The following is a 22,740-nucleotide window of genomic DNA, read 5'->3' on the forward strand; positions in this document are numbered from 1 at the left end:
CCAGAAAAAATGCTCCTCAGTGTAACATTGCAAAGATTATGTAAATCCCACCATCTACAGTTCATAATAACATCAAAAGATTCGAAGCATCTGAAGAAATTACTGCACAAGGGACAAAACCAAAGGTCAAAATTGGATGCTGGTGACCTTCGGGCCCTCAGGTGGCACTGCATTAAAAACAGACATAATTCTGTACTGGAAATCACTACATGGTCTCAGGATCACTTCCAGAAACCAATGTCTGACAACCAAGGTTATGACAGGTGTGGATTTTCATTCAGTGTTTAGTGTTAGTTTCAGAAATTTCATCAAGTTTTTAACTGCTGCTTTGTTAGTTTAGTTTAGTTTTTGCTAAATGGTTTGTTTTAGTGTAGTTTTTTTTTTTGTTTAAATAAGTTTTAGTGTTAGATTTTGCTTTTTCAGAAATAAAGAGATTCTAGTGAGGGACAAGACCGAAAGGGGTCAGAAAAAGTAAACATATAATTTTCAAACTCTTTACTTTTCATTCTTTTTATTTATTCAAATTAAATGCTTGAATACAACTCAAGTACTAATCAGGCAATTTTAAACCCCCTCCATTCCAAAGGCACATTTTTAAGCACAGAATTTATTTTTTGCTAGTTTTAATATTTTTTGTAAAGCTTATTTTTATTTAATTCAGTCAACCAAATCGTAGTTTAACTTATTTAGTTAGTTCTAGTAAACTTAAATAATCTTGCTGTCAACACAGTTGCCATGCCTTCCACAAATGTAAGTTAAAGCTTAACGTGAAAATAAGACGCTCTATGTGAACACAATCAGAAATTGTGCTGTCTTCTCTGGGCCGAAGTTCATTTAAAATGCATGGAAAAAAACGTTCTGTGGTCAAATGGGTCAAAATTTTAAATGCATCCTGGAAACCACGAACGCTGTTCATATGCTCCCATCCAGGGAAGGCCTTGCATATTTCAGCAAGACAATGCTAAACCACATCCACCACAACAGCATGGCTTCTTAGTAGGAGATTCAAGGTGCTGAGCTGGCCCTGCCAGCAGTCCAGCCCTCTCACCGATAGGAAACATTTGGTGCATTGTAAAACAAAAAAAAATTGACAAAGAAAGCCCAGGACTGTTGAAAAGCAGCTAGAATCCTAAATCAGACAAGAATGGGACAGCATTCCTCTCCTAAAACTCCAGCGACTGGTCCCCTCATATCCCAGACTGTTGTTAAAAGAATAGCTACACAATGGTAATCATGGCCTTGCCCACACTTTTTTGAGATGTGCTGCTACTTACCAGTGTTGTTATGCAAAGATTTGAATACTAACCTTCACACATCCATCTGGAAAACCTCCCATAGACGGTGTTTGGGAAAGGGCAGAGACATTCTGTCTGGCACATCTTTACGGGCCAATCAGAGCAACAAAACACGTGACGTAGCTGCTACCGAAGTGTGCTGTTACCGACTAAATAAATTCCATAGATAGCTGCATAATGCTAACCGTGGTGACTGTAGACATGTCAGTGCCGGCCTTTGTCGTTTTTGAAAAGAGAAAAAAAATCACTGCTGTTGTTTGTCCTGATGAAACTGGCACTTTAGCAGCATCCACGCTAATGTTTTCTGCCATAATTGCACCAGCCTCTTGTCGCTGCTTGCCTACGTCATGAGTCTGCCATACCAAAAAGTACTGCCCCTTGTTGCTGATTGGTCCTGTTACTTTCTATCCAGGCCCAAACGGTTTAGACGGAAACTTTGCAAGATGGATTCGCCAGTAAGAAACACGGAAACGGCGAATCCTTATGCTTTGCAAAGTTATAAGAATACTAGATATCGCTAGAAAATATGGTGTAATGAAATGCATGGATGCACTGTATGTCTGCTAAGGGCTTGTGTGCAATCTAAAGAGCACCTAAATCCTTTATTTTTAAGCCCAGGAGCCAGTTCTACCTGTAATTTGTCGTTCATGTACATCATTAACTTAAATCTAAGATATATTAATTTCTGTTTCCTGAAAAGGTTATTGATGGCGGTAACTACCATGTTGAGCAGAGGGAATGAAAACAAAATGTACCTGAGGATGCTGCAGAGGCGAGGAACTGTTATAATGACTTTAAATGAAGGATGCACTTTATTGTTTGTGTTGGATGGATCCCCAACAAGACCATTAAAAAACACTAAATTTTCATTCCAGAGACAACAGAGATCTTGCTGCAAACCATGATGTAAACAGGTGGAAATCACTTTTTTTGTCTTCCTGCCATGCAGCAGTGTGTTTTTTGTCTTTTTTTAAATGCCGTGATTCCCCATCCTCTCTCTCTGATTAAAGCCATAATTTATCACGGACAAAGCCGGAGTCCTCTTTGTTCTGTGCAAAGGACAGTGAGACTGAGGGCCTGCCAGACTGCAGCTCCTGCACCCCTGCACTGTGGCATCAGTATTCAGGGCCCGTTCACGGACACGGCGTTCTCTGAGCTGACGGTGGCTTCCCTGCGCTCCATCCCCCCGTCACACCACCAGAGGGCAGAGCACGGCGCTGCATTTCTGCATCATGCATCCTGGAGCACTCTGTGCATGTAGCCTACTTTGGTTCTTCCTCTTTATCTGTGTCTTTTTCTTTTTAAGCGGCCCTCCATTCAGAGGCGGATTTAAGAGCTTCACTTGTGTATAAAGCAGCAGTGACATCTCAGACTCCTCGGAGTTTTTTATCCAGGAAATGTTGAAGCTTCATTGTGCTGTTATCAGCAGTGGGGGTGATGTGAATGTGTCATTTCAGACTATGTTTGCTCCAATGATTTTTTTTTCTTTTTCACTTGGTTGACCGTGCTTATAGCTCTGTGATGCCACTCAACTCTGCATGACCCAAAAATAACCCGGGGTGAGCGCAGTCAGCAACTGTTCTCTGGTCAGCACAAACAACAGGCCTCATCCCTCTCTCTCAGCCTTCCTCTCTCTCTCTATCACAGGAATGCACATGCAGATATAATGTTTGCACGCACAGGAGTAAAGATAAACATTCCTCAGCACACATATTTCAGGTTGCATTATATTTTCAGGGCATTAATTCACAAAGAGTAAGCGTATACTGCTGCAGCCTCCGTCTCAGCCACTTAAAGTTGGAGGTATCAGTGGTGGAGGCTTCAGGTGACGCTCCCACACTGCTCCCATGGGTGCTTTCTTCTTCTCTGTCCCAGAACGTCGTCCAGTAAAGTCAGAGAAAGGTCATTAGTCGGTTTGATGTGAGGTTATGTAACATCGCAGCCCGGGAAGAGACACAAAGCCAGGGCAGGGTGAGGAAAAGAGAGAGAGAGAGAGAGAGAGAGAGAGTGTTTGCTCTTAATATTCTCGGCCAGGAGGAGTCTTATCTCCTCACCTGGCCATCAACCCTCCTTCAATACCTCCATCCCCAGTGACCCCACCCCAGCACTGCAGAGAGACTTTGATCACCACAACTGAACAAATAAAAAGAGAAAGGAAGGAAGAGAAGGAGTGGGACAAAAAGGTAAGAATAAGGGGGTCAAATGATGATTAGCATATGTGCACTCTTGAAGATTTCTAGACACCAAAGTAGCAGAAAAACAACAGAAACCAACAGGATGATGAGAATTATTTTTACATCACAAGATAAAGGAATCCAGTCCTGACATTTTCAGCAGCTGTACACCTGGAAAGGCCGTGTCAGGTATGGGAGCATATGCCGGTTCGGCACTTTGCCGTGTCGACCTTGGTCCTGTACTGCCCTGGCATTCTGATAGTCATCGTCCCATGCCCCCATCTCTTTAGATATCCTCCCAGCTGTCCCCTCCATGACATGTGCACCTGGACAGACCATCGGGTCCAAGGCACCCAGAATGCAATGAGCTGGATCAGGCCTGGGAGGCAGCTGACCCTTCCCATCCTTGCTGTCCTGAGCACATCAGCATTAGACACACGGTCTTGCCAACGATACCCAAAGAAAAGTCGTCACAAAGGTGTCCAGTCGGCACCTCTGGCTGTCAGTCAGCAACCATCGTTTCTCTTATAAGATATTCAATGCTAATAATATAAGTGTTAGCTCTGGAGCTTTGTCCACCTCCGTTACCATGCCAAGACATAAAAAATGAAAAGATTTGACTCTTTGAGGGCATGTCTGGCTTCCTCCTCTTCCTCTCCCTCCGTGATGAGCCAAAGGGAGAAGAAGAGGAGGAGGAGGTGAGGGGGGAGGATATGTTGCTTCATCAAACACCTGCACAGTGAATCACGCTGTCAGGAGCTAAAACATAACAGTATCATGTCAGTAGCTAGTCAGTAGATTTTAAGATTTATTTGTGTTTTCAATTTTATTTAAAGGTTTTTAGTCAAAATCAGCTGTGATTTTGTCCATGTGTGTTTTTCAACTATTTTTTTGTATAATTTACGGGGCAAAATTTGTCTTTCTTCTCAGCTAAAATGTTTTATTGGCTTCAACTGGGCGAATGGTGTCAATAGCATTGGTCCACCACGGGTTAAATGTGGACTATGTGGACATAGGCTTGAACCGGGAAAATGGTGTGGGCCCCATATGATTTCAGTAACATAGGCCCTAAATGGGTTCATATTGGGCATGATGAGCATGGGCTTGATCTCGGGAAATGGTTTTGCCTCATATGGTTCGAGTAACATGGGTTCCCACATAGGTTAAACCTGGGCAAAATGGGCATGAGCTAACCTGACGGAAAAGTTTGGGAAAGGGCAGAGGCTTTGAGAAAACTTAAAAGGGTGATTGGATGAACGTTCTGTCTGTCACATCTTTATAGGCCAATCAGAGCAACAAAACATGAGGTAGCTGCTACCGAGATGCAACTCTATAGAGAACTGCATATCGCAAACCTGTAGACATTTTAGCACCACACTTTTGTCATTTTTGAAAACAACTCAACGCTGCTCTGTGTACTTCTTTTAATGAAGAAATATCATCCAGTTCTGATAAAATTGGCGCTTTTGCAGCATCCATGCTAATGTCTTCCACCATATCTGCACCAGCCTCTTCTCGCTGCTTGCATATGTCATGACTCTTGCGCTTGAAAGCACTGCCCCTCGTCGCTGATTGGTCCTGTCACTTTCTAACTGTGCCCAAACAGTTCAGACGGGAGCTTTTCAAGATGGATTCGCCAGTGAAAAATAAGGAAACTGGCGTATCCATCTGCTTTGCAAGGTTAGGTATGGGCTTGACCTGGCCAAATGCTGTGGGGCTCATTTGATTTAGTAACATAGGTCCCACACGGGTCAAATTTAAGCAAAATGGGCATGGGCCTGATCTCGGGAAAGTGGTGTGTGCCACATACAGGCTCAGTAATCTAGTTTCCACAAGGGTTAAATTCCGGCTAAATGGGCATAGACATATTTTGGGAAAATGGTATGGGCCCCTAATGATTTTAGTAACATAAGAACCAAAAAGAGTTCATCTTGGGCAAAATTGGCATGATATGGGCTTGATCTCAGGAAAGCGGTGTGAGCCCCATTTGGTTTAGTAACACTGATCCCACATAGGTTGAAATTGGGCAACGTGGGCAAAGGGTGTGGGCCCCATATAGTTTAGTAACATAGGTCCCATATGGGTTAAATTTTTTTGCTTTATCTCAGGAAATGGTTTGGGCCCATTATTGTTAATGACACATAGGTTCCACATGGGTAAAGTTTGGCCGGGGAAGTGGTGTGGGCCGAGTATGGGTTCAGCAACCTAGGTTCCACATTTGGGCTGTATGGGCATGGGCTTAAATTGGGCAAATGGTGGCCCCTTATGGTTTCAGTAACATAGGCCCAAAAAGGCTACTTGGGCAATATGGGCATGGGCTTGATTGGGAGTGGTGTGGGCCCCATTTGGTTTAGTAACATAGGCCCTACATGGGTTAAATTTGGGGTATGTGGGCATGAGCTTGAACTCCATAAATTGTGTGGGCCTCATATTTCTTGTCATTATTCCATTATTTTTTTTGGCTCAAAGTCCTACCTTCGAAACTTGAAGCTGCTTATCTCTGAACGTATAGCAGTGTTAAACAGTGAATTTCACAAAACAAAGACTTTGACTCTGACTTCTACCTTTGAGTCATGGTTTCAGACCACAATGGTGTAGCAGTGCACTCATTTATGTACTAATTATTTTGATTACAATCTGATACAGTTCAGAGAGATTATCATTACACAGTCTTTGGCTTGAGAGAATCTATCTGTATCATTACACAGTCTATAATGTCATCTGTTACTATTTACTTGTATTTTGCAGACATTACCTGCTGTCAAACAGGACAGAGCCATTTCAAAGACAAAGATATATCTACAAAGGGAGCCAAGGAGAGAAAATTAGACTTTTTCAATCCTAAAACACATTAAAATTTGAAACAAAAGCCCCTCGCTGCTTCATAAGAAGGTCAGTATTGCTAAGCTTCCGCCCCAAGACACACATTTTCTCTTGAATGTAATCCGGGCTGTAAAATGACTTCTGCATATGAATTCTAAATAAAGATGGCTATACATAAAAAGCCCTATTCATTTAAACTGCTATGTTGACATATTTTTCCCATCAAATTTATGGAGAGCGGCTTGTGTCAGTGAGCTCGGATAACAGCAAATCAGGATCTCAGCACTTTTTCTAAGAAAACTTATTTCCTCCCATCCCTTATTTGATGATTATGCTGGCCTCTTAACTTCTCCGGAGGACTTAGTGTACATACTATCAAACAGAACTCCATTTACACTGTGTGTGGATCTCATTTTATTTATTTAGCCTTTTTCCTTGAAGGATCTCCCTTTCTGTACTCTGCTCTCCCTCGATCTCGCATTCATGACTTACAAGAATGGAGAATGAGCCACTTTTGTCTCACAAATACGATTGCTTTGTACCTGCCTTGACAGCATACATACGCACTAAAAGAAGCACGTTTGGCCCTGAAAAAGAAGTTTTTAGGTTGTTCTCTTTGCAGTAGACTAAACCTGATGGTGTGATTGCAAACCTGTGTTTGCCTCTCATGAATGTCTTAGAGATGCTAAGATTGTCTGTGTCTTACATGCTGTCTTGTCTAAAGCTTTTTACCTCAAAGAGAGAGGAAAAATATGCCCAGTGGAGTTTAGAAAAAGCTTTTTCTAAGCGGTAGGAGTCAAAACAAGCACAGATTTCTTTTGAGGAAATAAAGCATTTGCAAATTGTCAGATTAAGACACTAATGAGGATATAGAAATGCATCTTATAAAGGCATAATTGGCACGGCGTTTGAGTGAAGTTAACAGAATGTGTCCACCTTTGTTAACTTTGTGGACCGTCTGGTATGAGACGGCTAAGTTGTATATTTGGATTGCTTCTCCCAGTGGGCGCTTATATTTCAACAACAGCAGAGCACAGACAGTTTCATGTTTAACAACTCAGCTATTATTTTTTTTATTGCTTCATAAAGGCTGGTGCCAACATTTTGTATCAATTTTCATGTGTCTGAAAACTGGCAATTTTCAAGTCTGAGACAGTTTATAAAGATGTGCCTTTATTCCCTATGTCATCTATATTTGTTTTCAAATAAAGCCCTGAACTTAAAGAACTCTTTAAAGGATGTTGGTCAGGTCAGGTCAGATATGGGTGCATATGTCGGTTTGACACTTCACTGTGTCGACCCTGGTCCTGTACTGCTCTGGCCATCCTTCAGGCTTGCACCAGGCCCATACCCCATCTCTTCAGGCATCCTCCCTGCTGCCCCATCCACAACGCGTGCAGTCACCCTCAGCATCTGGACCGGTCCACCAGGTCCTGGGCACCCAGTATGCAGTGAGCTGCATCATGCAGGGGAAAGCATGCCAGATGACCATAAAAGCACAGCTGACGGTTCCCATTGCCATCGATACCCAAAGATATACCAAAGACAAGTTATCATGAGGAGTCCAGTCAGTGTCTCTAGCCATCAGTCGACATCCAGGTCTTACAAGATTATAGTAAGACCGGAAGGACCAAGGATCCAAAGACTGTGGCTTTCATCCACATGCTCAGATACCAGGTACGCCACATTGTCTTGCTCAGCAAACCCATTGCCAAAAGAGCATGTTCAGGTCTGCAGTTGATCTCAGCCTTGCAGTTAGCTGATCGATGGATTACACCACCAAGGTAGGTGAACTGCTCTACAACTTCAGTGTCCTCACCATTCACTGACAAAGATTCAATGTCAGGACCCAATGCATACCCAAATGTCTGGATCTTGGTTTTGGCCCAGTAGACGTGCATTTACAGTGCTTTAGCCTCCTCACTCAGCAAGTTAAGAGCCCCAACAAGGACATCTACAGTCTCCACAAGGATCACAACATCATCAGCAAAGTCCAGATCAGTGATCTGGACCTTGCCAAATGACACTCCACAGTTCACTGCCCTTGTTACTTGCCTGATTGTCCAGTCCGTACAGGTACTGAAGAGTGTAAGTGCTAAAATACACCACTGCCTCACCCCAGAATCAACTAGGAAAAAGTCAGAGGTGGAGCCGCCACACTTCACAGCACTCTCTGGACCAGAATACAGGGCAGATATCAGGTGGATGAGCAAATATAGGATCTTGTGGTGCTGGAGAATCCTCCACCAAGTCGAATGCCTTCCGGAAGTCAACATAGGCTGCAAGCTACCTTCTATTAAATTCCTAAAAATGAACAGTGAGGACCCAAAGAGCCAGGACGGCATCTACCACTGACCTCTTAGGTGTAAAGTCGACTGTTGAGGTGTTGGTGGTGACTCAACAATACACATTTTGAAAAAAACTATTGCAAAAAAATGTCAGCACTTGACCTTTTATTCTGCAGCACAGACTAGAATCGTATTAAACGTTCATGGTGCTGACCAGAAATTTGTTTGATTTTATCAGCCTGTCTTAGGCCTTGTCCACACAGAGACGAAAACGATATATTTCCATTTTGTTTCGAAAAAGTTTTCCATAAATACAGAATCATTTCAGGAAATGTCCCTGTAAACACTAACCTGGCATTAAAACCTTACATAGATGGCATTGGGAAAAGGCAGAGCCTTCAAAAAAAAAAACAACTTGGAGGGTGATTGGATGAACATTCTGTCGGTCACATCTCTACGAACCAATCAAAGCAACAAAATGTGTGACGTAGTTGCTACCGAGGCTCGCCACTATGGAGGAAATTAATCTCCATAGATAGCTCCATTGATAGCGAACCATGGCCACTGTAGACATGTCAGTACACAAATTTCGTTGTTTTGGAAAAGAAAACAACTCAATGCTTTTCTTTGTTCTTCTTTTAACGAAAAAATGTTGTCAAGTTCTGATAAAATGTACACTTTAGCAGCATCCATGCTAATGTCTTCTGCCATAATTGCACCGGCCTCTTCTCGCTGCTTGCTTATGTCATGAGTCTGCCGCACCTGAAAGTACTGCCCCTCGACGCTGATTGGTCCTGTCACTTTCTATCTGGGCCAAAACGGTTCAGATGAGAGCTTTGCAAAGTTATGTAAACACGAAACCACTAAAAACGACTGAAAACACTGTAGTATGTATGCCAAGCCTGTAAGTGGTGCTGTAATGCTGCCAATGAAGTGCGCTAAAAGAGAAAAGATTACCTGCCCCACACTTTCTCCTAGTTGCCCTTCTGGTTGTTCTCCACGGTGGATTTAAGAACATATGGTGTCTGCTGTTCTCGGTGGTGGTAAGATTTTGCTGTGAAAGCCATAATAAGCTCAGTAGCTTCTGTAGCACAAACACTCTCCTGTAATCCACTATTGTTGTTTTGGGTGGACCCGAGCACATAGCTTAAGTGGGCTACACTATTTACGATGTAATCGTTTCCAGAAAGATGCGGTTGGCTTTTCCACATGAAGACGAAATGGTAAGTGTTTACAGATTTCTTCACTCTGGGACCTGGTTTCAAAAAGTAGCGTTTACTGCCTCCCAAAATGCTGTTTCCCTGTGGATGAAATGCCGATACAGCAAAAAACTTTGCTTATACTCCTAAATTTGTTTCTGTGTGGACGGGACCTTAGAGAGCCTAACAAGGTATGGTATCACTGTATGGTTTCAGTAAACGGTCTATGCAGTTAAAATTCCAGACTGATATGACAAATCTAGACAGCAAGGAAAATAAAACATTCTTGCAGACTGTTTTTGAAAAGGCTTCTGTGCAACATGCCACAAAGACTGTCAACGATCAATCTCGTTCTACATCCAGAGTATGAACGTCTGCCACCCGGTAGGGGTTTCAGGGTTCCCTGCTGTAGACTCAACAGGTTTAAAAATCAATTTCTTCCTAAAACTGTAAAGCTCTTAAATCCTCCCAAAAGGTTGAAATGGAAATGGACTGGACTTTGATTTCTCTTTGCATTTTTCCACTTGTACTCTTGTAGTTTACACCTTTTGGAAAGTGATATTTTTTGATACTCAATGTCTTATGGTGAAGTGTTTTTCATGTGTAAAGTCTAGTGTTGTAATGCATGTGCTGACTTTGTCTGAAAATTCAAAATTCTGGTTTTGCAATAACCTTACAAGTAAGTGAAAGAGACAACGTGAGCCACGATGATTTGTTCCCCCTAGGGTTTGTATTTTATTCATCAGGACTTGATGCATCCAAGTATAGGATCATTCGGTTTTGGCACCTTTTAAGATTTCATTTTTCAATTTGAACAACACATTAAAAATCAAAAGAAAAAAGTAATGGCTAAGGCTGTGTGAGTTTTAAAAATAAAATACATACATACATATATTTATATATTTATAAAGAAATCAACCAAACTTTTTTTAAAAAAGCAGTTTTTGTTCAATGTAGACCGTTTGGTTCGTCTCACAAAAGCAAAATGAACTAAAAAAAAGAGAAAACATAAGAAAATTACACATGAAAACATTAATACTTTAGCATCATTGCTTTTTTCCCCTTATAATTATTAACCTTTAAAACTTAAGTTTCTCAAGAGCAGATTTGCTGTAATTTAATAGCATGCATTTAATTTCTGAAATTGTGAGTCACTTAGCTTTTCTTGTACTATTTTATATTTAACTTTTTATTTTTGTTTTTGGCGTCCTCTTCTTTTCCTTTCCCTCTGCTCCTTCCTTTTTTTTTCTAGAAGTCGTGTTTGGAGTGTGTTGTAAAAATGTTGAACCCTTTGTTTGGCTCTTTTTGTTAAGGGGTTCATTTCTCCAGTTACGACCTCATCATAAGAAAAAGAAAGTGAAGAGCGATTGAGAAAAAGACGAGGAGGTTCTATTAAAAGAATAGATATTATTCTACTGTTGACTGTCTGCCTCAGCCTCTGGTGGCATCAGTCAAACTTTACTGCTGCTACCTAAAGCACCCTCTCTTGTTCTAAACCTTCAAATAAATGGATACTAAAAGAGTCCTCTCTCATTACAGCAACAGCACTTGGTTTAGTTCCTTTGTTTTTTGTCTTTTTTGCTTCAGTAAAGTTTGTAACTCTTGATTATTAACGTAATAATTTATTTATAAAAGTAATACATATATATAGTACCTTTGTTAGAGAGTACAGATTGGGCTAATTCTTACTGAATCCCAAACTGTAACAATTCACAGTTTTAATGCAAAAATTGAACAAATAAGTCAATAAATAAAAGAGGTGTATTTCTGAGCGGTGGGCTGGCTGGGGGAGCTAGACCTGTTGCTCCAACCAAACATGTTGGGCAAAACTGTCAAACCAAAGGGCTATGAAATCATGAAATCGTTTCTTTATCTCATAAATGCCCATCCCCCTCCCACCCTCCTTTCCAAAGCCCCATACCTCATAAACAAACCCTGCGCAAAGAAAGTTACAGATCTCTATCTCTCGGGACAATCTGTCCCGCTCTGACTGTGCTGCCATTCAATCCGGGAACACAGCAGACTTGTTGAAACTCTCTCAACAATGGTAATGGAAAAGTCATGCAGCTGAACAAAAAGAACAAATGTCTATAAACATGGAAATCCATCTTCTCCCGGGGCGTACGGCACCCACAGGGGTTCCCGTGTCTCCTGGTCTCTGCTCTCCGCTGGCCTGCCCGGCCTGTGTTGACTCCCTCATACCGGCGTTGTGCGGCGGTTTGCTGTGTTGGTGTGACTCGAGTCTTTCAGGTCTTTCTGGATGCAGTTATGGACTTGCAGGAAGTTGTGGTCCCTCTCGGAGTTGTAGGTGGCGGTGGGCGTGCCGGAGGACTTGAGTGTGTCCCTGGGAAGCGTGTACATGGAGATCTCTGTGGATGGCAGCGCGCTGAAGCCCTTTAGGCCCACCGGCGAGGTGTCACGGGAGTGTGATGGGTCCGTGGAGCGGGAAGAGGAGCGCGAGCGGCGTCTGTAGCGGTAGCGATAGCTGGGGATTCGCGTTATGGCCGAGCCTTGGAGGTAGTCGGCTGCACGTGCCCCTATTCGAAGCTGTCGATGGCGGTCGATGAACATGTGCACAGCTAAGACGCCCACCATCTCAGCCATGATGAAGGAAAGCGCACCGAAGTAGAAGGACCAGCCGTAGGAGTAGCTGTTCTTCTTCGAGTCGCTTTTTGAAGGGTCCCCCGCGTTGGCTGATATGTACACGATGATGCCGATGATGTTGCTCAGGCCTGATGGGAATTGCAGGATGAACACCACAGAAGGAGAGTGGGGGAAAAAAACAAGACACAAAGCATTAGTCAGGATGAGCTCTTAAAATGGGTTATCAATAGTTTAGGAATATGCTTACATGTGCAACATACAGTACAGGGAAAAAGTATTTGCCCCTTCCTGTTTCTTCTGCATATTTGTCACGCTTCAATGTTTCAGACCATAAAACAGCTTTAGTTTTAGGCAAAGATAGCCACAGTAAATACAAAATGCAGTTTTAAAATGATGAATTCATTAATTAAGAGAAAAAAACATACTTGGCCCTATAAGAAAAAGTTGTTCCCACTCTTGTTGAATCATGAATTAACTGCCAGACCTGTTGAATCAAGAAATCCCTTAAATAGAACCTGTCTGACAAGTGAAGTAGACTAAAAGATCTCAAAAACCAACACCATCTAAAGAAATTCAAGAACAGATGAAAAACAAAGTTTGTGGTGTCCGTCAGTTTGGAAAGGGTTGCAAAACAATTTCTAAGACTTAAGGTCTCCAGTGAACCACAGTGAGAGCCATTACCCACAAATGGAGAAAACTTGGAATAGTGGTGAACCTTCCCAGAAATGGCTACCAATACAACTCCAAGAGTGCACTGACGACTCATCCAGGAGGTCACAAAAGAACCCAGAACATCTAAAGAGCTGCAAGACTCATCAGTGTTCATGATTCGGTGATAAGAAAGAGACTGGGCAAAAATGGCATCCATGGGAGAGTTCCAAGGCCAAAACTATTTCTGGCCAAAAAGAGAGAAAGAAAGTTTCTAAGGCCCAATACTTCAAAGAAAATATTCTGTGGACTGATGAGACAAAAGTTGAACTTTTTGGAAGGTGTACATCACGATACATCTGGTGTGTGACGGCTGAGGGTTGCTTTGTTGCTCCACGACCTGGACCATTTGCTGTAAATGATGGGACCATAAATTCTGCTATGTACCAGCAAATCCTAAAGGAGAAATCTGGCCATCAGGTTGTGCCCTCAAGCTCAAGTGTATTTGGATAATTCAGCAGGACAATAAACAGGATGAAAAACACCAGCAAGACCACCTCTGAATGCCTTAAAAAAAACCAAAATTAAGGTTTAAGGGTGGCCTAGACAAAGTCCGGACTTAGATCTGTATGAGATGCTGTGGCATGACCTTATACAGGCTGTTCACACAGAAAACCCTCCAATGTGGCTTAATAAAATAATTCTGTGAAGAAGACTGGGCCAAAATTCCTTCACAGTGATGTGAAAGACTCATTGCCAGTCATCTCAATGCTTGCTTGCCGTCGTTTCCACCAAGGGTGGGACAACAAGGTATTAGGTTTAGGCGGTAGTTACTTTTTCACATAGGGCCAGGTAGGTTTGGAACACTTTTTTTCTCATAATAAATAAAATCATCATTTAAAACTCTCACGGCTATGGCCTTCTTTTGCAAGAAGGTTGATTTATACACTTCACGCAATTCTAAACACCACTTTTCCATCACACATAGGTGATCTTCAGTCTCTATCTAGGAATAAAACTCTGCCTCAGCAGCCGTGTTCTCTTACAGAGCATGTCATATCTCCACAAACATGTATGCATTCTTTGATGTGTTGGTTTAGATGCACACAGAAACATGTTTGACATGGTGTATCTGGGAAGATGGATTGTGGGAAAAGTGTGTCAGGGACACAATATTTTTAGAGACGAGTCCCCAGTGGGTGGCTTTTAGCCCAGGAAAAGGATCAAGAGAAAAGAAAGGAGGACAAAATGAAAGAAGAATGAAACTTGTGGTTGAAGTTCAACAGACAACAAACAGCTGAGACAGACTGGTGAATGTGAAGCTTTTTGAATCAGGATGCTGTGTGAGTGTTAATCAGAAAAAGAGGTGAGTGATGAGAAAATATTAAGATCCAGTGGTAGACAATTTAAGAAGTAAAAAGTACAGTTTATGCAAATAGTGAGACAACATTTTTGATGACACTAACATGCTTGTACAGTTGAGTGTTCCCCTGATACAACTCTTAGGAAAAAGCGTTGTTGTTTCAAAGTTTCTAAACCTAGCATAAAGTAACCTCAACCCAGACTGTTTAATTTGGAGTGAAACTCAGAACTATTGAGCAATTATAAAGCCAAAGAATGCCTTGATTTATGCTGGGAATCACAAAGGAGCAGAGGAAACACATTTAGAAAATAACACCATCATTTTTATTTGTATCATTTATCTGCACTGAAAGTTAAAAAACTTTTAACCGTAACTCGTATGCACTTGTCCTTTCCTCTAAAAGCCCTCCAACGTACTGTTCTAATGCCACTATCCATGCCTTCATAGCTCCTACAGAACATTTTCTAGTGAGCATGGAACTTTGCTGACTTTTTGGGGTCTTTATTGATAAAATTTACACCAGTAACTCTGATATTTAATGTGTCTTTTTATCCATTTATAATCCATTTTTCAATCATTCCTGTAGTAAGCCTGTTAGCCCGCCACTGTTATCTGTTTGTATCCCAGAGTGCATTGTGACTTGGCTGTGACAACCAATGGCAGGCTGTTCTATCCTAACACCATGCTTTGCTGAACAGCGCATGTGCATGGACGAAGAAACTGCAGAAGAGAGCCTGAATGACTCAGAGATGAAGAGACACAGAGAGGCTGTAATTTGTCCCTCAGTTTGACTGCACTTTAACAAATGAATCAAATTCCCTCTATCAGGCTCTAAACATCCTTTTGATCACCACAACCTGGGCTTCAAGAATATGTGTGCTGCAGTAATACCACATGAATTTTTTAAAAGTTATTGTTCTTTAAATGCAAGAGAAAAAATCCTTCAAAATATAAAAAACAATCTTCAAAATATTCCCATACTTGCAAAAAAGTCCTTGCACTTCTCTGAACTGGTTAAATCTATGCCATTATTCAAAGCAGTTCCTGTCTGCAGTGACACAGAGGGCGACGTCACAGCCCTTCCATCTCTCTTTTTCTCCATTATTCAGGCTAAGATCTGACTCTTAAGACATATGCAGTTTGACAAAACATGATGCAATGATGGAGCGACCTGCCATTGGTTGTTACAGCCAGTTATAAAGCATAGTGGGATATAAAATGTAGGATAGCATTAGCCGCTAGCAGCAGAAACAATTGAAATTGCCCTCCTCTCCTGATCCTGGCAGCCGAGAGGAGGATCAGGAGAGCCACATCCATTAAGTCACTTTCATTTCCTGTGAGAGGTGTGGTCAGGGGCGGAGTCAGGCAGCTCATTATCATTTAATGCTACAGACACAGAAACAGCTCGTTCTGAGCAGGGCTGAAGCAGAGGGGTTTTTAGTCTTGCAAAAATCCAATACTGGAGTATTTTTCCAGCAACAAACTTCACAGGCATGTTTTGGGGACTTCTGAGACCAATATAAACTTGTCTTAAAAGGGTAAAAGATGTGACCTTTAAGAAAAGGACACACATCTAACTTCTGCAATGAACAAGCTCACACCAAATGTATACCACCTGAGACAAATCAGAAATCAGTTTGCTTTGTCTTCAATTCTCTTTAATTTTAGTTTGCTTTGTAAGCACACAGTACTGTTTTTTAGATTATATTTTGTTTTTCTTTGCCTTTATTGGGCCAGGACAGCTGAATAGAGGCAGAAAAGCCTAGTTTTCATTTTAGTTTCAGTTCACTGAAATGATATTTGCATTTTAGTTTCAGTTAGCTAGTTTAAGTTAACTAGAACAACCTTGGTCTGTCTCACAATAATCACTACAGAGCTCAATTACCGTATTGTCGCTAGTAAATGGGCAAACTCAATACAGCGACAACAGATGGTACTGCTAAACTCATCCCACAGGAAACTGTCACACAGGGAGACAGTTTTACCCTTTATTTTCCTTTTTGGAGACTCCCAAATACATACCAGGCTGACTTTTATTCCTGATTTCATGGTAATTACCACTTTGGGGCTGGTCAGAAATTCTCAATATAAAATGATATTAGGGTTACACAAGAAATACTAAAATTAAATCTAAAGATAACCTGAAATTAGGTACTATAAGAAGTGACAGAACAAGTGATAGGCTTTATTGCAAAGCCACTGCAGCAGGAAGTCATGGTGGTTGTTGCTGTCATTAGTCATTGTTCAAAGACACTTCCTGTCTCATGCTGTTGCTGTTTGACTCACCTGCAGACACAAAGAAGATTCCCGCACTGAGGATGATGTTGTGACGTGACTTGTAGAACTCACTGGCAGCTATACAGAGGCCTCCCATGAACAGCAGGATGACACTGAGGATGGGGAAGATGCTGGAGGCTCGCACCGCACCTGGGTATCAGTGGCAGGAAAGAAAGACGGAGGACGAGAGAGGATGGGGATGTGATGCATAGGGAGAGGGGGAAACAGCCAAAGGGGGCAACAAAGAAAGAGGAGGGGAACGATAGAAATGATGAAGCAGAGGGGAGCGAGAGACAAAAAAGCACATTAGAATCCATTTCAGCATCTGCTTCATGTGTGAGCACATCCTAATCAACACCCCATCAGGCCTGTGAAAGACTCCATCAACACCGTCTAGTGAGTGTGTATCCCCACAGTGAGCCTGTTACCCAACCTTATGTAATCACACCGCTTGACTCTCCCTCTCCTCCTCCCTTTTTCTCTCAGCACTTATCCGCAGACCACAGAAGCTTACTGGCTGCTTTATGTAGCATCATGTGAACGGCAGACAACAAAAGTGCTACAGGGCTCTGGCATGTATATGAGCCAGGCCGCAGTGCAGAGGGATGCAGCCACACGCCCTTGAAAACAACCGGCGTCCTTGCTGCTAATTATCAAGAAGCAAAAAAGTAAAAGAGGGATATGATGCTACTTTTGAGGTCAGGCCAGGGTTGGAAAGAGCTGAGCTTCGCCCTCAGGTGTCAGGTACAATTAGAGTCATACTTGGACAGCGACAAAAATAAGTTAGTTTCACAGTTTTTCTTTCATTTTTTACAGTAACCTCTCGCGATCCCTTCTCCTCTTAAACTTTACAGCCGCCCCTCCCCCCCGCCTCTCTCCTGTTTAACATGCACCCTTAAACTTTCATCAGCCTGGTTAAATTTTCACCACTTCACCTCATCTTTTACAAGCCTGCCGCCTCAGCACTTTCCCAGCTTCTTCCCAAAGTGCTGACGCCGGGCTGGGTGGCTCTGCAGCCTGCACTTCCACAGGGATCCTGGTGGGGCTCCTGGAAGCCCCATCTGCCTGCATACCTGCTGCCATTCATCCCATGACTAACCCTGCTCACACTGTTCTCTCTACCCCAGAATCCCTACTTTCTTTAGACTAGATGGTTAAGCTAACCTCAGCCCAAAGATAGTCTTGATGTGCACCACAGAGGAGCCCAAAGAAGAGGCAATGACTGGACACCTGTTGCTCACCATCCTGCTTGGTTCTAAACTCTAACCACAGCAAGACTTAGCATGCTTTAGACTGCACTGGACTACATACTTCAGGCATAAAGACTATCTAAGTAGTGCTCCTAAAGCTGCAAAAACCTCTGAAGTTGGAAAATAAAGCCATTTAGGTAGAACAAGAAAACTGCAGTTCTTCAACTGTCCACTTGAGATCCAGATATGGTCAGATTTCCTTTTCTTATCCCATTTATGACAGCCAGGCAGCTTTCATTCTCCTGCTGACTTTCAACACACATTTTTTCCTCTCTAAAGTATCGATTCAGGCACCATTTTGGCACCAGCACGGTTTCAAAAGTATTGATTTAGCACTGGTATCAAACAAAACCCAAATGATACCCAGCCCTTGTTTCAATGGCCAAGCCACACTGGACTAATCCACACTGTGCTGTGGAGCAGTGGAAAGAGGAGAGTCTGTATGGCAGTCACATGGGCGAGACTGTTTGGATGGATGGATAATGGTAAGGGGCTTTTCACGGTTTGGGTGGTGAAGGCCAATCTTAATGCTTCAGCATACCAAAACATTTTGGACAATGCTATGCTTCCAACTTTGTGGCAGCAGTTTGGGGAAGGCTCTGACCTAAAACTCATGGAGCTCCTTTGGGATGAACTATACTGGAGGTTGTGAGCCAGGCCTTCTTGTCCAACATCAGTGCCTGACCTCCTAAATGCTCTTCAGAATGAACGGGCACCAACTCCAACAGAAACACTCAAAATCTTGTGGAAACCTTCAAACAAGAGTGGAGGCCATTATAGCTGCAAAAGGGGGGCCAACTCCATATGAAAGTACATCTATTGGAATACGTTTCATACTAAACATACACAGCAAATTCCCAGAGTGAAAAAAATGGGAGTTAAACAAAAAAGAGTGAAAGACTTAGATTTTCAGAGTACATTCACACACTTAGACTCCAGCTAGTGTTTAGTGATGCTCCTGAGCAGTGTTAGAAAAGTAGTTCATTCACACGCTGTTGAGGGCAGTGAATCAACTCTGTTCATTCCCAACAGCTTTGTTGCCACGCCCCTACTGCCACTTCAAATCTAGGGAGTAGAGTTTTCCCATCATGCATTGTGTGTTTAGATGTATTTTAGATGTTTTTAGATGTATTTATATGTGTTTAGATATTGCCTGTTGTACAGTTACTATTGCTGTTTTTCATTTGCTCATGTTTCTGGTGAATTGTTGTTGATTTGATGTTAGATGCATCTGCACCATGAGTGACACTGTCCACTGAGTTATACACTTCCCACACATGGCAAGGGCTGGTTTGTTGAAAGAGACTACAAGCTGTTTATCACTTTGCTCATCCTGATGAGAGCACAGCAGCTTAGCCACAATGACCAATCAAAATTGGTAGGTTTTAGTGGCATGGTAGATTTTCATCTGGTGGTGTTTAAAGTTGTCTGAAATATAACCTCTGTACAAGAAAATAGATCTGTAAAATATTAACCACAAACACTGAGAATGAGTTCATGTAACTCAAGATGGGAGTCAATTTTACTCTTAGTGAGAGTAGTATTTTAACTCCCATAAGAGTTTATTTTAACTCCTGATAAGAGTTAAGAACCAACTCCCAGAAAAGAGTTACTTTAACTCGGCTCTAGAGTTTATCCGATGGTCTCACATGTACACTCAGATTGAGTTGATTTTTACTCACACAGAGTTTATTCCAGTGACCTGAATTTGCTGTGTACTAAAAGTCAGGTTAGCAGGCTGACAGCGCCACTTTTTAACAGCTTTTCTCCCACATATAAAATTCAATAAAAAATTCCAGGAATACATTTTTTTTAATTGAAGACTTCCAAAGTCAAGAAACATGACCAGAGGTTGGCACTGTGTGGTTCAGCAATGAGGGAAGTTTTCCTGAAGCTACAAAAGGAAAAAAAGACAAAACTCCAAAACCTTAAGAAAAATGCCACCCTTTGCAGGACATCTTTGACTCTCCTAGGGGCCTGGGTCTTGGTCTTCACTGCATGGGCCAAATCAGGCCAGTCTCAGGTTCAGGAAGTGATTTAACCTCTAGAGCAGGGGTGTCAAACTGAGTCACAGCAGGGGCCGGACTCTGGATTCAGGACTAACCTGAGGGCCTTTTTAACCATAAACTGTCGACTGCATTTCCCCAGTAATACAATATGACCCCCCCCCCCCAAACTTAGCACCGATGATAATTAAAAAGTTAAAAAGAGTAAAGTACATTTATTAGTCCAAAAGTCAAAACATGAAATTGAAATGGAAAAGTTATGTTTATTTTAATGGCAAATATATAAAAAGAAAGTAAAAATTATGAGTTTGAAAGGTCAAAATATGAAATAAAATTTGTAATTATGAAATTAAAACTCAAAATATGATTCAAAATTTTAAACTGTGAGTCTAACAGGTCAAAATATAGATTATGACCTCAAAGTTTGCAGTTGAAAATATGAGGTAAAAAACAAAATAATTGGTTAAAAAGGTCAAAATATCACTTAAGAATTATGAATCTTAAAGCTCAAAGTATCATATGGGAAGCCAAAATTATGAGCTGAAATGCTCAAAGTATTAGATTAAAAGTCAAAATCCTAAGTTTGAGTCCCTATTGTGAGATTCTAAATTGAAAATATGAAATTAAAACACAAAATAATTTCGTTTCCCACATTCCAACATACAACATTAACACCGAGAAAAGGGGAAGTTTATATTCAAGGGTTTCTTACCCCCCAAAAATCATCTGTAGAGTAGAACCAGAAATCTACTTAAAGGCCTGAAGTGAAACCTGGCATCAATGTGTTTATCCAACATTTGGTCCTGGAGTTTGAATTTCAACCACTGCTGCTCACATTGACGTGAAACTTCATCCTCTTATCGCTGTTCTAAAGTGGCAGAAAACCAATGATTTCCACGACCTTCTTGACCTTTCTGCTTGTTCGACCATCTGGCTAAAAGTTTGCCCTCGCACTCAAGTAAAATCCAAATCTCATGGGAAGATTTTCGTGACACTTGATCAGCACTTTATTAGAGCAAAGTAGATAAAATTATTCAGATCTTGTGACCCTTGGCCAGCAAACATTACAGTTTCAGCTGAAACACTGGTAATGGTTTTTAGAAACCAATGACTCATATTTTGTGGGCGTATAATAAACAAACAAGGCTGTAGGAGACCGTCAATAAAAAAGGCTACACAGAACAGTCAATAAAGGCATCATCTTCAACAAGCTCGCTGAAAACATGAATAAAATGACTTTTTAAAACACATGTAAAGGGAGCAATAATAAAGTGTTCATATGTATATAGGCACTAAAGCTATCCATGTTCCTTTTTTTATTCAGCTTTTTATTCAGATCATTATCCGACAGAATATTCAAGACTTTCACAGTACAAGCACTTTTTCGACTGTAATGCAGGCGAATCGATACGTTAAACCCTGAAGACATTTTTGCACAGGAACGAGATATTTAACGTGGAAGTTAATCTGATATCAGATCCATGTGTGTGCCACTGACTTGTATTTCAGGAAGCAATTAACAAATCTATTCTTGATCTATTTTGCCTAACCTTACTCCTCACTCACAAACTGATGCTCTAATATCATACTAAAGCCCTCTTCCTGATTTTTTTTCATATTTCAACCGTTGACTCTGGGAAGTCTGCTGTTTTATTGCTTTTAGACTTATCAGCAGCCTTTGACACTGTGGATCCTTTTATCCACCTGGAAACACACGTGGGCATTAAGGGGACAGCACTTAGTTGGTTTCGTTCCTACCTGTCAAAGTTTTTCTGTTAATTTAGGACAGTACTCCTCTGTGTCTCCCTTAAACTATGGTGTGCCCCAGGGTTCCACATTAGCGCTGGCCCTTTTCACCCTGCATATGCTTCCCCTGGGTGCTATTTTTAAAAAACACAATGTGTTGCTCCATTGTTTTGCAGATGACATTCAAATACATCTGCCTGTGACTGTGAATGACAGCCAGACCACAATCAAAACTCTGCAAGAGTTTCTCAGTGACGTACAGTCCTGGATGAATACCAACTTCCTGAACTTAAACAAAAACAAGACAGAGATAGTGGTTTTTGGCCAAACTAACCCACTGATTGGACAGGACAGTGTGATTGGTTCTCTGTCTTCCTACTGTCGCTCTTCAGTGAGGAATCTTGGGGTGATTGTGGACTCCATGTTCAAACTTGACAAGCATATCAGCGCTGTCATAAAGTCCAGCTTTTTTTCAGTTGAGACTGCTAGCAAAAATTAAACCATATCTCCCTCCGGCTGATTTTGAACGAGCAATTCATGCCTTTGTAACATGGCGTCTTGATTATTGTAATTTCTTGTATGTAGGGTTGGACCAGGGCTTGGTGAGAAATAATAAGACGAATGAGTGATTTTCAAGTAGTACATGAGGGACAGTGAAAGATAAAGAGGGGGAGGATTTTTTTTTTTTAGGTATACCGGTGTATATCAGTATATACTAATGATATGAAATATAATAATTAAAATGTTTCTTATTAATAATAATAATAATAAAAAAAAAATAATAATAATAACAACAACAACAACAACAATAATAATAATAATAATAATAACAATAATAAATACAATACAAGGGACACATAGTTGAGACAGCAATACAGACTACTGGAGGACAATAACAGAGTATAGCTGTTGTGAAATTAGAGTGTTATGGTCATTAGTCTGGGCTGTCTTATGCAGAGGACAATCATACTACTACTACTACTACTACTAATAATAATAATTCCTGTGCACCCACTCATCTTTGCAGAATTGTTTTAATTCAGCAACATCGAAGTGTTTTGTTGGGC

General features: G+C 41.4%; 1 protein-coding gene across 1 annotated transcript in view; it reads right to left on the reverse strand.

Moving 5' to 3' along the window:
• Nucleotides 1–11,748: 11,748 nt before the first annotated feature.
• Nucleotides 11,749–22,740, reverse strand: part of cacng2a (calcium channel, voltage-dependent, gamma subunit 2a) — a 112,023-nt gene continuing 101,031 nt past the window's right edge. Inside the window, exons 3-4 of the mRNA XM_041778049.1 lie at nucleotides 16,681–16,821; nucleotides 11,749–12,511 (exon numbers count right to left, since the gene is read on the reverse strand). Of these exons, the coding sequence (XP_041633983.1) occupies nucleotides 11,976–12,511; nucleotides 16,681–16,821 (677 nt within the window). The 3' untranslated portion in view covers nucleotides 11,749–11,975. The remainder of the gene's footprint in view (nucleotides 12,512–16,680; nucleotides 16,822–22,740) is intronic.

This window comes from Cheilinus undulatus, linkage group 21 (genome assembly GCF_018320785.1).
Source record: "Cheilinus undulatus linkage group 21, ASM1832078v1, whole genome shotgun sequence".
NCBI lineage: Eukaryota > Metazoa > Chordata > Actinopteri > Labriformes > Labridae > Cheilinus > Cheilinus undulatus.